Source organism: Haliaeetus albicilla, chromosome 10 (assembly GCF_947461875.1).
Source record: "Haliaeetus albicilla chromosome 10, bHalAlb1.1, whole genome shotgun sequence".
Taxonomy (NCBI): domain Eukaryota; kingdom Metazoa; phylum Chordata; class Aves; order Accipitriformes; family Accipitridae; genus Haliaeetus; species Haliaeetus albicilla.
This window is the reverse complement of record NC_091492.1, coordinates 36,083,407-36,099,856: the sequence shown is the minus strand read 5'-3', so window position 1 is coordinate 36,099,856 and position 16,450 is coordinate 36,083,407. Positions and strand designations below refer to the sequence as shown.

The 16,450-nt window shown below is 41.5% G+C and overlaps 1 protein-coding gene across 18 annotated transcripts in view; it reads right to left on the bottom strand.

Moving 5' to 3' along the window:
- FBRSL1 (fibrosin like 1) overlaps positions 1–16,450 on the bottom strand; it is a 558,190-nt gene that overhangs the window by 183,917 nt on the left and 357,823 nt on the right. For all 18 annotated transcript variants that reach the window (XM_069794958.1, XM_069794967.1, XM_069794969.1 and 15 more), the window contains one exon: positions 2,998–3,027. In XM_069794958.1, the coding sequence (XP_069651059.1) occupies positions 2,998–3,027 (30 nt within the window). The remainder of the gene's footprint in view (positions 1–2,997; positions 3,028–16,450) is intronic.

Sequence of the window (16,450 nt, the reverse complement as noted above, 5' to 3'; positions counted from 1 at the left end):
GTGACAGAATGATAGGTGTGAGAAAGTATCATCCCACTTACTTCCTTTGAGATTTCAGCAGTGATGCAGAAGTGAAAGGCTATACTTGGCCAGAGACAGTGCTCAGAAAGTAGATGGGTTGGACAAGTCCCCAGCCTTGAGCTCCTCTTCCCCGATTATTAAAAACAGCAGCGCACCGTTTGGAAACATTCTCACAATATGCTGTGAAACTGTACCTTGCACTAAAGTAATGGCTCCTCGATTCTGCTATACCATACGTATGACTGACTATGCTCAATTACTTTTCTCCCCTGGAGTCCTGCACAACACTGCACAAGGAAAAAACCAAAACCATCAGGAGTCTGTTTATATTTTTCAATGCAGTGAGGGTAAAGCCTTAATTTTACTCTAACGTCTATGTTTTAAAACATTAAGAGCTCAATAGCCCATATACCTATGAACTAAATAAATAGTGGATAATTAGTAGCATGGTACAGAGAGAGAAGTAGGAGGTAGAAAATTTCAGTTTTGCTTCTAGCTCTATCACTGACTCAGTTTGTACTTGTACGTGAACTTCTTTTTTTCCTCTGTTTTTCTCATGAGTTATATACAGACGACAGTGATCCGCTGTTTATGACCAACAAAAAGTGTGATGCAAATCAAAAGTACATTAGTAATTCCTGCCCTGCCCTTCATTAGTGCCAGCGTGCGTAGGTGTACCTAGAGAAAGCTGCTTCTTGCTGACCAAGCAGGAAAGCAGGATTGTTCTGTAGTGCTGTGAAATGAAGCTGACCCGTCATGTAATTCGGGAAGCCTGATGCTGGCCTAGACAGTACGTTGAATACTCCATCTGGCTGCAATAGCCAGAGAGCATTATTAGAAGATACATTTTGCCAATACATGGAAGGGGGAAAAAGCACTCTTCAGTGTAATCCCTCAGGACATTCACGCCAATATTTTTATAACTCCTTGTTGCATCAGCCAGGCTAAGTTTTAGACAAATACTGAACGTGTTTCCCAGGGAGTATAGTATGTCAGGTATCAACAGAGCCAGGCTGCCCTTGTGTTCCCCAACTGGAAGGCAATGTTGCGTTTACATTATCCCCATGAAAGGTTTGAAGCCTCTTCACTTCAGCCTCGGTAAGTTTACATGCATGTGCACACATCCTTGCTGACAAGAAAAGCAACCCTACTTAATTCCAGAGACCTATTTAATAGAACCGATGTCATGTCTCATGTCTCTACAGATCAGGCAAGAGATAGAAAGATGATGATCTTGTGCTGCTCTCCTTATGAAGAAAAGAAATGTTATTAAGGTGGAGTCACCTTAAGGAGAAAGTAGCTAGGAAATACGTGAGCCTAGAAGGTCAAATTACAGTTACAGATATGTAAAGAAATGCCATATTAATGGTAAGGAACACTGTAATAGCCTTTCATTTGCTGTAAAGGACAGTAAGTTACCAGCCAAACACAATGCAGCTTCCTCTGAAGGTAACCTCAGATCCCACATTCTGAAAGCTAATCAATGTTGTTCAGATTTCAATTTCTTCTCTACAAGGTGAAGTCAAACCTAATCTAACAAACGTCAGTCTCCGATGTAATGCCGCTAGCTGGGTCTACCAGTGTAATTTAGATAATCATTAATAGCATAGCTGTATAATAAAACTACATGTCACTTACAACTTCATCTGAGGTTTGACTGGCAGATCTTTAAACAGTTTTCTAAGTGATTGCTTTTACTTTCTTTGATTGGGCAGTCTAAGAAATGTTTTAACCCCATGGTATCTAAGCTCTTAGGGAATAATTTTTTACCCTCAACACCCTTGCTATCAGCTCTGCTGCTGTGTAACCTTGTAAGAAACAGAACTCGGGGGGTAGTGGTGGTTTCAGGGAGTGACATTATACATATATACACATAAATAAAATAAAATAAAATAAAATAAAATAAAATATATACAGTATCTTTCATTCAACATATATGATTTAAATGTTTCTCTTCACTCAAGCCTTCATCTCAGAACACAGCTTTTGCCATACTCCAGGGATATTTGGTATCTGATGGGATTTTTAAAAGAAGTTGAAGAAACCTTAATGCTTCCCAAGCTCTAACAATATTTAAAAAAAGAAAAAGACTTAACCAGAAGAAGCTTTTAGTGTAGTCTCTTGAACTCATGGTAACCTCCAATGTATGGCTGCAGCCAAGTGTGCTGCCAAGGAGACAGGGCTATCTGAAGTCAGCCTTTACTTTTGTAATGCTGATCCAGTAGAAAGCTCCGTGCCACAGCTTCTCATGAATGAATGCAAGAGACTGGGCAGCCAAAATATAATAAAAGTTTGATGAAGATCTAACCTGAGACTGCCAAGTTCGATCTGCCAGAAGAGAAGTCAGCAAGGGATACTAAGGTCTTTTATACATCTGATGCTTAAAAGCATGGTGCAACTGTTGCTACATAGAGGGACTTCTCTGTTTTCCTTGCAAAGGTGAAACAAGAAATCCCCCTACAAAAACACACAACTACAACCTTTCAACAACAAACATCTGTACCCAAAAGAAGGTCAGAAAAATCATTGCTCTGTAATAAATATGCATGCAACATGACAAAACACTCTTTGACAGTTACCACACTGCCTTTGAGGGTAGGTACCAGTTGTCCCATCTTCTAAACTGATTACAAAATTGACATCTTCAAAGGTTACTATAAATAAAATATGGGCTCCTGACAAGTTATCGGAGGAGACTTCCTCTGAAACAGCACTAACGCTTTGACTTGGGTCTCACCGAATGCTCACATAATAATCAAGAAGGACTATTATGTTAATGGGAGTTTCTTTTCTGTAAACAAAAACTAGTGAAGATCACAAAGCACCTGATCCAATGTTTTTTAATTCAATTACAGGTATTTTTAAATTTGACATGAAGACTGGAGGAAAAATATTATTTTCAAATTCATTCTTATTTTGACTATGAGGGAATTTCCAAGGTAGTAAAGCACATGAAAGAAGAAAATTCAGTCTTACCTTATCGTCAATATCACTCTCGCTGTCACACTGTGGATTAGAGAGAGAAAAAAAAGATTTTGAGAAACACCTTTATGTATAGGGATCTTTTGCATCATCCTCTTAAATCTTTAGGATAGCTGTTTATGATGTTCTCAGTTCAATGAAACACACTTTTGATGTTTGCAGTAATGCCTTTTAGATTGCTAGCATAAACCAGACAAAGCCAATTTCTCCCTTCTTATACAAAAATATGGTATACTCTTACTTGGATGGGGGAAAGCTAACTTTAAACAAAAAAGACAATCAGTGATGCATTATAATAACAACTGTAACACGAATACCACAACAAAAAGCATGCCTTTTTACCATCCCAAACTGTGGAATATATAGTAACAGTTTTGCATTGCTTCACCTTGATAAGCACTTTGTCATCTAACAAGGAAACTGTGAAACTGGCAATCAATTTCTAATTTAATGAGTGGTACCAAGAATAGTAATTAAAATACATCATAAATTCTGGTACATTTTTTAGTTTGAATGAGATCACGATCCCAGGAGGAAGTGTTTACTTAAAGAGTTTTAGAGTGTAATCTCTTACAGCCTCTGAAAATGAAATGCTCTATTTTCACAGCACAAATGATGGAACGATAACTTGAGCACTGAACATTTCAGGACATGCACATCTTGTTGGCTGGAGCTGAGAAAGATTTACGATGGGGAACAAAAATAAATCTCTTGGTGTCTGCTATACTGACAGAAAGTGGCCAGTGCATTTTGTAGCTTTTGTGCACAAAGGGAACGCTCTCCTTCAGCCAGCCGCTGATGGGGACGGTCCGGGTGGGTTTTCGTAACTGGTGGCACCCTATCGAGTTCACTGGTTCAACAAGAGGGGACTCTGCAAGCCAGCAGTGACAAGCTACAAATGTGGAAATGGTCCATGAGAATGCACATGCTTCGGTGTCATGAATGTAAAAGAAGGAATAGATCTGTTTGGTCATTTTGTCCAGCTCCTGCTCCTCATGGAGCAGGGATCTTTCCTGTCACATCCTTTTATCCTGAAGTTACAAAGCAGAAATTTCAGCTGTTTCATTCCTAGTTTTCTGCAGGCTTTTGCAAGACTACTTAATCTCTTCTTCTGTTTGGCACATAAAATGATTGACCCCAAACACTTGAGGAACCTTTTACTCTTAAATTCTCTTTAACACACCGAGCATATGAAGAACCATGCTACAGTGGAGGGGTCTCCCACAGTGATTCTACTGTGAAGACTGCTCAGCTTCCCAACTGACTCCTTATTTCCATTTAACTGCAATGGAAATGCTTCGTTTACGGAACCTGTTTTTCTATAGTCTTGACTAAGCAGAACTCTTTTTCTTTCAAAATGAAACTGTTTTACGCTGCCCCACCTGATCCACAGCAGGTTTTTCACAGAGAAATCCAACTGTTTAGAAGGATGCACACAGATCTAATTGTATCTGTAACCATTTTGGGAAAAAAAGAACCTGAAGCAAAAATGGAAGAAATTACAGGAAGGCAGGATACTGCTCTGCAGGGTTCGGGGAGCAGTGGGTGGGCAAGTCCTGTGGGAATAACCAGTGTTAATGCCAGCACACTGCACTACGCCCTAGCCAATTACTTTGTGCATGGAAGGCAAGAACATCAGAGAGCCATGTCTTTAGCAAATACCTTCCCGTAAGCCATTTGAGCCTTTTTGGGGGACTTTTATTCTGTGACTGGGTTTTATGAAAATTATTATAGGAAACACAGTTTCTGTTTTTTCACAAACCAGACATTCAGATCAAAAGTAAAATCAGTCCTGATAAATCATCATCATCACCAGCTGACTCTTCCATGCCACATAACCATGAACAATTAGAAGTCTCTGCTCTAGGCCTGGAATGGGACTAATTGTCCACCACCACTGAGACATGCTGAAACAGGTTTGCTGGGCAAAGGCTGCACCAGTACTTGCTGCATTTGTGCTTGCTCAAGACAGTGCTAATTCACGGTGACAAAGCAACACATTCATCAAAAACAAGGTGGGGGGGTGGGGGAAGATGCAGTCACAGCAGTACACTTGTTATTATTTACATGCGCCTGAGAAATGCTGGCTGACTCAAGGGAAGTCTTTCACCTCCACCCGGGGGGCTCAAATCAAGTCAGAATGCTACAGGGAGTGTGCATTCCCCCCCCAAATTACTAGCATAATTGAGTGGGTCATGAAGACCATGTTATTTTACCCTTTAAATCTGGTCCACGCTAAAGTATCCTAAGTTACCATTTTAATCATTGTGCTCGTTCAACCTGCACAGTCATATTTTAGAGGCAGAATATTTTGATGACATGGTTCAGCCTGCACAGTTCAGACAAAAGCATGTTACAATGGAATTACACCTATCACAAAAATGGCGTAAAAATTAGTTAGTACACTCAGCCCTGTGTTGCTTAAAATTGTATGCTTAGGCAACATCAACACAAATTTTAATTCTTACAGAGTCAAAGAATGATACACTGAAGTAATAAAAAAATCAAATAAATTAAACTCAGAAATATATTGCCTAGAAAACATTCAAGATTATTAAAACTCAGACCTTTTGCCTATGAGCTCTGGTTTAATAAAACTGCAGTACTAAACACCTTAATAAATTTAGCTTAAAAATATTTGGGAGCAGATGTAAACAGTTCTGGAGAACTTTAGTAACCATTATTATTCAAATACAACGTAGTATGTTAGTCTTGCTCCCTGTTTTTCTAACAAAACTTGTCTTCCTATTTCTTACTGCATTATGATATTTAAAAAAGAGGACAGGCTTTTTTTTGTTGAAAACAGATTTGACCTCAAAAACTTGTATGCCTATAATGAGTATAAAAACCTATTACAGATGGTTTGCGTTACTGAAAGGTGCAGAACTGCTTTATTTAGATGCTTAATTTTGCTTTGTAGCAATATGCAACTTTGTCTCATGCAGACAAGTGAAAGTTGCAAAAAGCCAGCGAACCATCAAATCCACATGCTAAATTTTATAAACAGACATACAAATGCAGCAAACATCAGCTCTCTGAGGATACATTTTTCCCCATTCAGGATCTGTAAATACTCCATAATTAATTGTTTTTAAAATGGAAAGGACAGCAAAGAATTTTGTTTCATTTTAGCGTACATCTTCCTTACTTTAATCATGACTGCATCAGTCTTGCAATTGAAGAAGTCAGCGGGGCCATGGATGCAGATCAACACATAAACACAGCTCTTTGTGGACACAGAGCCCACTGTGCAGCTGTGACTGCAAGACGGGTGCTTTAAAAACCGTATTTCTGACAGCAAGTTGCATAATTTCTTGTTAGCCCTATGAAATAGCTGTCCTCTCGCACCTCTCCCAGCCACGTAGGACCCACTCATGCACACAAACTGTCCCCGTATCGATTCCTACCGTGTGGCTTTTAAAACACCAAAATACCACATCTTAATCCACATGAGAATGAAGTCCCAAACCGGCCCAAAGCTACTAAGCAGTCTACATGCTGAGAGATCATGGGAGAAGAATTAACACACCATTATTTACAAAATTTGGATTTCTGCTTAACATACAGCATCCTGGAAAATGGAGAGCTTGAGACTCATGGCTACCAACCCATGTTAATCTCCCACTGACTCCTGAAGAAAATACAGCCAGCTTTGGTGGAAAAAAACCCCCAAGCTTCAGAATTCACTTAGGTTCTCTTCTTTTTATTGTAAAGAAGCAGGCTCCCACATTTGCGTCGAGAAACAGGAACCCACAGGCTGCTGAACACGCAACGGCACTGAAAAAAACAATGACAGCAAAACCAAACCCGCCCGGACAGATCTGTGAAAAACAGAACCGCTGTTGGCCCCTTCCCTTTGCGGGGTGCATGTGTGTGTGTTAAAAAACACAATTGCAATGGGCTGGTTCAGTTTCTGTGGTAACAGCCTTCGGTCTCTGCGCACCCACTCTTCTCCAGCCTCCTCGCCTCCGCCGCCCGCCCCTGCAAAGCCCTGGGTCGACAGAGAGACGGAGGCCGGTGGGTCGCATTGCCGGGATGTTTAAATGAATAATGAAGCAATAGGAGAAACTCTGGCTTGACCCAGAGGATTTTCTGTGTCTTAAAAGACAACTTATTCTGGCCTGGTGAGGAGGAGGCCGGTGCCGCTCCCTTCCGAGGGCCAAGCGGGCCAAGGCCGCGCGGGCTCCTCCGCCACCCGGCCTGCGCTCACCTCCCACGCAGCTGCTGTCGGAGGGACAAAAGCCCTTGTCAAAACAAAAAAGTTAAAGAAAATGTGGAGAATGGCAACTGTTGACAGCTACGGGGGTTCATTGAAAGACAAAAGCTTCAATTACCTGGATTTTTCTAAAGGGCTGTTAACACTCCTGGTCTATAAGCGAAACTGTAAACAGCCATTGTGCCGGGTTCATAAAGGCTCCTAAAAGGATTATTCACTGGGTTGTGCCAATTGCCTCTCAATTCCACCAAGAATGTTTGCAAAGCCAACCCCTAATTGTGCCGCTTTTTGGAAACAATTTCTTGCAGTGACAGAATCCAGTCAGGAAAAGCCTCCCATGAGGTAAAGTTAAGCAGAAGCAACACACAATTCAGCGAGAATCGGCTCTGCGCCATAAAAAGGCCTTGCCCCCCCCCCTCCTTCCCCCTTCTGCCCCACAGAGGAGGACACAAGTTTTGCCGACGTGGGCCCTCCACCCGCGAAGACCCAGTGCCAAAAAGACTCTGCCAAACTGGCCGCGGGTTCACCAGGACTGGGCCCAACCTGGCGGCTGCTGCCAATGGAAGTAGGGAGTGAAGTAGGGAGTGAAACAGGGAGAAAGCTGGCACTTTCCTAACCTCCACCTAAGCAACTCCACCACCTCCTCCGTCCCACCTGTTCCCCTGTTGCACCCAAAAGGCTGGAGGAATCAGAGACAGAGCTCCCATATGTGTAGACCAGGCCCTGTGGCGGCTTTTTTGACGGCTGAGGCGGAAATTCACATTTCAAGACCCCCCTCCATCATGCCTTTCCCACCAGGCACTGAGTTACCATGCGTTCCATTGCTTGCTTGTACAAATCATCTCATCGGGAAAGAAAGATGGACTTGTGGCTACTGCAGAACACGGTCAATGGCGTATTTGGAGAAGGGCCTTCTCCTACCACGGAGACGTAGATGCCACCAGCAGCACACCTGCCTGCACTGAACTGAAAATAAACCTGGAATCCCTCTCTCATCCCAAACAAGCTAAGATTGAAACAGGAAATACGAACATTACCCGCTGTGGTTCACATGACACAAGCATAAATCAGATCCCATAACAGCATATGCAGAGGTTTGTGTCACTGCAAACAAAGCTAGATCTCCACTACAAAGGTTTTCTGGTGGATCTAGGCTCAGAGGTGTTCAGTAGTGTCATTGCTGGCTCTACCACAGCATTCAGGGAATTAGCACAGCTGCAGAGTGTTTTAGCCATGTAAGTTCAGGTTTTTTGAGTGCAGAAGGGGAGCAGGCCTTGAATGAGCTATGCATAGACTTTTCCAAAAAAGCAGCATCCGCAGAAGACACGTGTAGGCTCTGTGCTCCGGGACACCTCCACTGGCATCAGGCTCCTTGCAATCTATATTAAAATTGTTTGTGCTATGATTCTAGATGTTTTCTGGTGAGTTTAAGAACCATGAAAACATCCTTTGACTCTTTTCTTACCCCCAACGTTTTAACTTCCAGATCACCCAGTTGTTCTTCACATAAGAAAAGCACTACATTGATTAACATGAAATCAGATACTCACATAAAGTGCCTCATGCCAGGAACAAGACCTCCAAGAAATTAAAACAAAAACAACCCAAGTCTCGCAAGACTGCAACAAGATTGGCAACACTTGGGTGTTATGTCATCAGTTGGGGCAGAGAAACACTCTGTTATCTGAAATGGGGCCACATCCTCCAAGCTTTTGAGAATTGCACAGAAGTCACCTCCTTTTATTCACGTAAACGCAGTATCTCCTATTCTACCCCAAACCAGAGGTTTATGATCTAGATCGTGACTACACAGCCTGAAGGCCCTAGGGCCCCATTGTGCCAGACACTATACAGCACAGAAGTTAGAGGTTCCTGCCCAGACAGCTGACAGAAAGGCTTGTTTTTTCTTTGCACACAAACACACATACCTACAGATGCTATTTATATTATGATTAAGCATGGTGATAGACATCTAAGCGAGCCGTGTGAAAAAACAGATCCCAGCCTGAAGGGACATGTACCTGCAATTAAAATTGTCTGGGGCAGTGTAAGGCTGAGAGAAGAGGAGGCAAAAATATTAAATATACAGTCTATAATATTACAATGCAAGCCGGCAGGGTAGAATATATATATGTAAAAAGTTGCATAGAATATATGAACAGCGTAGATACCTACGGAGCTTGCACACCCACTCACATGGTCCCAGAGGATGGCCATGTTACTGCTATCTTATTATTTCCAACCACATTTAGTTACCGAATTTTCCTTTAATAGTGAGGCTCGGGGAAGCATTAGACTTAAATCCTGGTTTGTTAGTGTTTCTTTTAAAGGAAGAAGTAAAATCAAGCCTATTATTAAGAGCCCTCCCGCTCTCCCCATCCTCTGAGCTAACTTCCCAGGAGCTGCGTATGGATGTGCGCTTGTGTGTGCAGGGGGAGGGTGTTGTTTCCTATTAAGTCTGGCATCGGATTCATGTCTGCAGGGGCTTGCTTAAGATGATAGGAAGAGAGAGTTTTATCATGAGCCAGACTGACAGAAAAGCCTGCTAATGGGACTTGAGGCATACACAGGAAAGAAAGTGCCAAAACATTAAGCTACCGCCAAGTGTCAGAGGGCCACTGATTTATTGCAGCAATTTTGCCACTGTGTCCTTTATAAGGTCCCACAAGTCCTTCCTCCTGGCAAGAAGCTGTGAGCTGCTGCAGCTCGGGGAGAAGTTTAGATCCAGAGCGCAGAAAGTGTCCAAGCGAAAGGCGGGGGCCGGGGGGAGGACGGAAATCGAATGTTGACTTGAACTTGCCCCAGGCAGCAGAGTCCTCTTAGCTCCACTGCCTCCCTGACAGTTTGATGAAATGAGTCAGGGCCTCCCTATGGCTAGACCAGCTCAGGCTTCCAAGTGCCGGGGTAGAGCTGTAAGAAACAGATTGAGCCTCAGGGCAGCAATTTTTTTTTCTTTTTTTTTTTTTTTTTTTCCCTTTCTCTCCTCAGCATTTGGCTGGGGGAAGGGGGAGGTTATGAGCACTACAGATGTATAGGCTGAGCCTTTGTCTGCGGAGGGGGAGGGTGAGGGGGAGAGAGAAGAACAGCAAGAGAGTATTAGCTATGGCAGCCGAGAATAGCCCTGAGCACTATAACTAATTTTGAGGGGCAGTGATGCATTGTACGGGCTATGTGCTGTTTGGTCTGAGGGGGCCCCTGTTGTGAAGCAGCAATCAAGAGGACATTTTGTTAAGTGACCAACAGCTGTCATCTGCAAGCCCAGAGTAGGGAAGGAGGGAGTAAGGGGGAGGGAAGAAGAAAAAAAAAAAAGAAAGAAAGAACGAAGGAAAAAAAAAAAGAGCATTTGTCCCTTGGAGGCAGAGCACATTAATCCACCAATCTGCCACAGCTTTAACTCTAAAAGTGCTCGGTGCCTCCAAAGAGCCGAACTCCACTCCATCAGCCGCCCGGAGAGATGGGTACCTCCCGCCCTGCTTCAGCCTGCCAGACGCAGGGAGCTTCCCTACCTCTGCGGGTCGAGGAACCGACGCTAAAAATACTGTTTAAGTCTCTTTTCATTCCATAAAATTGAGTTGATCTGCTGCAGCTTAGGGTCAATCCCTCAAGGACTGTTTTTTCCCCCCTTCCCTTTTCCTTAGCACTCATAAATTAATCAGGAAGACCCTGACTAAGTCATTTCATGCTGTACAACATAAAAGAAAGTCCCCTGATGATCCATGCAAGGATCTATTAAAAGCGGGAGGAGGGAGGGAGGAAGGGTTAGGGAAGAGGGAGAAAAGGGAGGGGGGGGAAGGAAAAAATCTCAACCTTTTTGATATTTTAGGATAAAAGCTGGAGGACTTTGTTACAAATTCTAGCCAACATCAAAACACCTTAAATAATTCAAAGAACATGTTAAAGGGAAGAAACTGAATGTTGCTCTGATGTTCAGTTGATGCAACGCAGAATATTACCCAAAACAGCACAGCCTGTTAAGGGAGACAGCAGCCTTGAGCATTTCAGTTCTTTAGAAAAATGTCAGAACCTGTAAAAATCATAATTTCCAGCAACTTTTTTTTTTTTTTTTTGCATGATATAAACTCAGCGAGACTGAAATGTAGGTTTCTGACAAGCTGTTAACAAGACAACTTTAGAAATCTGTCTGGAGCTCTCAGGGAGATGGGCTGCCATTTCACTGCTTCGAAGAAGTTCATGACATGACAAGCAAAAATCAGGGAACAGAGACCTAAAAACCACGGTGTAATTTTCATTTGCTTCTGTCGTGAAAGAATTCAAGCAGAAATATTAGAAGGCTGCACAACTAAAAAAGCCAGCAACTGGAAAATCATTGCTGTGGTTTGACAAGCACATCTTCTATGCTGAAAATGGTTTCTTTATTATTACACGTATATACAGGAAAACACTTTTGGAAAAAAAAGGGATAATCACGAATTATTCCTTGAGATCTACAAAGTAAGAGCTACAGCTGCCTACTTTCAAGCCAACTCTAAAAATGACCTAGTTCACGGGCAAGAGTGACCAAGCTATCTTGAAAAAGCTGTAAGAGCCACCAGTTTTCTCTGGGTTTCCCAGATCCCTGCCCTTCCCCCCCATAGGAAAGGTAGAAATATCTTTCCATAATGCAATATTTTACTGGAGCCTACACAGAAGAATGCTGCTACGTAAGTATTTAATAAAGACACATTCCTTAAAAATAGAAAAGTCAGCATTCAATGCCATCTACACAGCAATGTTTGTACCACATTCAAGAGAGGCTTTCCAGCTAGTTTACCATATTACACCTCCTACTTTAGGCCTTAATATACCAGTATAATGCTTTTCCATAATTTTTGGATGATTTAATGCTGTCTTTTCCAGAATCAATCTATTCTACTCTATGGTTAGAAAAAAGTAGATCAATAGATCAATTGATTGATCTATCTATCTATCTATCTCCATATAATATATCTCTTTCAATATATAATAGCTCTCTCTCCCTCTCTCTCACTCTTTAGACTTATTCTAATGGTAGGTTGATATAGCTGCCTTGAAGCGAATTTAGTGATTGTGATTGACTCATTATATCCATGGTTGCAGAATCTTGGTACCCTTGGGATGGATGCTTTGGGAGACCCAGAGAGAGCCAGCTGCATACATACAATCTTATGCTTAATTTCAGCCCATATTTGCCAAGAAAGAGAGAGATTGGACAGTGCAGGAGGTCATTTTCACTTGTAACGCCTATGATTGTACCAAGGGATAATGTGAATTATGGGCCAAATTTAGCCCAGCATTTGCGAGGACCGCACAAATAATGAACTGAAGCTTTTTCACCTCTTTCCTATTTCAACTCATTTCCACGTGGCTCCGGTGGTGCAATCCTACAGCCATGCTTGGGTAATTGAAAGGACAGTGCACGCAAAGTTGAATGGCTGACACTGCATTTCACCAATTTGCGAAATGGAGGAGACTCTGACAAGAAAAGAGATGCAGTTTGCTTCTCTTCTGAAGTGCTCACAAGTTCTTTTCATTCTCCCCTTGCTTGGGCATTGTGTCACCTGTCACTCATTTTCTTCTCATTAGGCAGACACTCTTGGAGACATTACAGCTTCAGTGCTGTATATGGGTTTTCACTAAGGAACCAGAGAAACATCAGTTACTTTCTTATTCTACAGTTTTAAGCTATGACTAATGCCATTTGCTTGCAAGAGACATCTTGCCTTGCTGCCTCCTCTTTGCCATGAGCCTCCTGGCTTGGAGCGACCCGGACACCCCTGCCCCAGCTGCTTTGGTCCCTCGCGCTCTCCAGGGAGGAGCAGAAACCAAGAGAGGATTTGCAGTGACTCACAGCGCAGAGCAGCTCTAATTTTGTTTAATACAAGGATGCCTAAACAGCATATGTCCAACAGAAGAAAAGTGGCTTAAAGCCATTATTTACAATGAGAGGCTGCTGCAGTTTGGAGGGGGAGGTTTTTAAAAATTTTATTTAAAAATTTCTTTAAAATTAAAGAGGAGTTTAGGACTTAGCATGGATAGAGCCAAAAGCCACTTTAACCATAACAATCTGTATAGTAATTCCCCACTTACTATAAACATCAGTTTTCTTCTCCTATTTGGACTGCACATCTAGTCCATTACTATGCCACGCCATTATGGAGTCACCAAAAAGTACTCGGCCACTACAAAATAACTGGTTTTGTTAAAGTACCACCACTCTAATGTAAAGCATTTAGTTATTCTCAGTTCTCTGACTCCATGGTATGTGACTCTGTTTGGAGGTTTTATTTACATATTTATTTAGTGGACAACATGCATGGCTGTCTTTCCTTGGTGCAGAACCATTATTAGTTGCAGGAAGCTGTTAGAGGGAATTTCAGCATGGAACTTGGGAGGAAAGGCATTTCTTAATACGTTAGTATCCTGCTTAGTAACAGTTACCCTCCAGAACAAGGGTGATGGATTTCTGGTTATGAAACTTGTTGAGGTTTGTTACAGCTTATTCACATGAATGTTTATTTTATTTCCTTTTTTTTTAATACACACACGCACTCTTTTTCTCATGCTACCAACTTCCTTCTTCCTTACTTCTCCCTGTAAGTCCAAGCGGTGCAGTGAAAAAAGAACATACCAGGCTATGCATGAAGACATCCACCTGATGACTCTAAAGTTCCCCGCTAAGTGTATCACAGGTTTTTCCATTCAAATGCAAGCTGGACACTCAAACATTTCTAACATGAACACTCAGAAGTGGGGATTAATTTCATGGTCGGACATGGCATCATTTAGGTATGAAGGCAAATCTCCGCTGTGCCTTGTAACCATTTATTCTGGACCTGGTACAATGAGTGTGCTGAAGCCGATTTGAATTCAGCTGGGGTGAAGCTGGGGTGACAGGCTACACACCTTGAAACATACCACTATGGTGCTGTATCTAATATTTCAGCATACTATTCAGTTAGGAACTTTGGACTTGGAAAACAACCTAAAGCACCTACTGTGTTCTCAACATCCATTAATTCAGCAAAATGAAGTACAGTTCATTTTTAACTTAAATGAATATAGGAAAGCTATGGGAATCAGCTGCTTTGTTTTGTTGAAAGCTTTTAGCCGCTACGAAGGGAAGTCCCTGTTGCTGTCAGGGACAAGATTTACAACACTTATATATAATTAATATAATAATTAATATTATTTAATTCCACTGCTATTTAACTCATAGCATGGTTTATGTTGTTGTGGCTAAAAAATATAAAGCTTACAATAGCTACCATTAAAGTTTGCATTATTGAACATTAAAATTCAAATCTGGTAAAAGATTTAGCACAAGAATTGAGACATCTACAGAAGACCTATTCCTCCAAGGAAACTCTCAGAGCATGTGCTTGCAGATTTCAACCACTGCTTTTAAAATAAACCTTGAGGGATGGATGCCCCACTCGCCACAGGCAAGCTACCCTGGAACAAAGAAATTCACCAAGATAGAAATAAAGGAGATTGAAAATACAAAAGTAAAAACACACCTCCCCCTGCCAAAAATCTCCAGCAGTAGTCATTAACATTAATACAATGCAAATTAAATCTTTTTTTTCCTTTCATTCTATTTAGATCTTAAAAATATTAAAGTAGGTAAGTCTTGGAAGTGAAGGACAAACAGTGCCTAGGGCATACATATGGGTGTCTTCAATATAATCTAAGGCATAGAGCAGAGGCTGCAAGCTAATTTGATAAGAAAATAATGTAGTTGGTTATTCACTCTTACAAAATTATGCCTTGACAAAGCTAAATATAAAAGATTCAAGGCCTATGCCATTAGCTGGAAAATACTTCTTTGGACCACTAAATGACAAACCTTTAAACATTAAGCAATTTTAAAAAAATATACTTGCTATTTCAGGTGAATTTGTAAAGTCTCCCCACTACCTTTGTACATCTGCTCCTCTCTTCCGACCCCCCTAGATACTCATTTGTTCTTGTCAGCCCCCAAAATATCAACGATGGATGTAAATGTAATGGTCTACAAGATGGAGCCTCCTACTTCACTGTTCTGCTTTCAGATTCCAAAGGTAGTTTGACCAGCACTGACCTCAAAGATCAACACAAGGGCTGGTAGTACACGTTGAAAGATGGGAGTGGAAGTATCCTTAGCTAAACCGTCCTGAAACTTCCTGAACAGGCTCGAGGACATTTATCCTTTCTGTTGTCTACACAGATTTTATTTATTTGCATTTTTCTTCCAGGACTGACATGGAAATGCTCAGTTGTGTGGATAGATGTCATTTATGAATAGAAGCTCCAACACGCCAAAGTCTTTCCTCAGTAGTGACAGCCCCCTGTATGACTAATCCAGACTGGAGTGATTAGAGAATAAAAGAAAGAGGAAACATCTCAACAGGAGGGGAAATAAGAGAAAAAGAATAGAAGACTGAAAAGCAAGAATGGAAAAAACAAACTTACTGCACTGTGGACCAATAATGAGATGGGACTACAAACACTGTCTGTCTGGGAATGAACTCTATCACCTTTAATCAGTAACCATTATTATTAGCATGACGATAAAACTGCTAATAATTAGATGGAACAAACTATTATGTATTTGTCACGGAGTAGGAGTACATTGAATTACAGAAACTTTTCATTTTCCAATAGGTTATTACGGACAAAGGTGAATGTTTAAATCTGTTTGAAGAACTGGAAAATATCCCACCGTGTTTTAACTCCTCTCAGTTTGTGTGCACTGGCACGATGGAGGAGACAGGTCTTCCTGCTCTAACAGGACGTGCGGCACAGCCAGTAGCTCTTTTTTCACTTGTGATTTTTGCTTATCAGCTGTGATACACCAACCAACTCACGTGTGGTTTGCAGCCACATGTAGCAATAAAACGCATAAATAGCAACTCATGATAATGCTATTATTAGTATGCGTCACTACTGCAGATATAATAACAACAGGGGTTTTCATGGACTGCAGAGTAATTAGGTGTCTTTAAATATGCTTTAAAGCCTTTTCATGGAGCTAGAGTGTGGGAAGGTTCTCCTCAGCATTTATGCAAAGTACTTGTACGGATAACTAAAAGCTCAAGAGCTTCTGGTCAGCTCTTAGCAGCACAGGTTGAGAATGACAGGGTCTCATGCTAATCAATGTGCATTAAAAAAAACCCCAACTTTTAAATTCACACCTAACACACTTTTGTTTATGAAGCAGAAAGAGCATTCAAAACAAACCACTTTGTTAGCTCAGCTGGCTAATGAAAAATT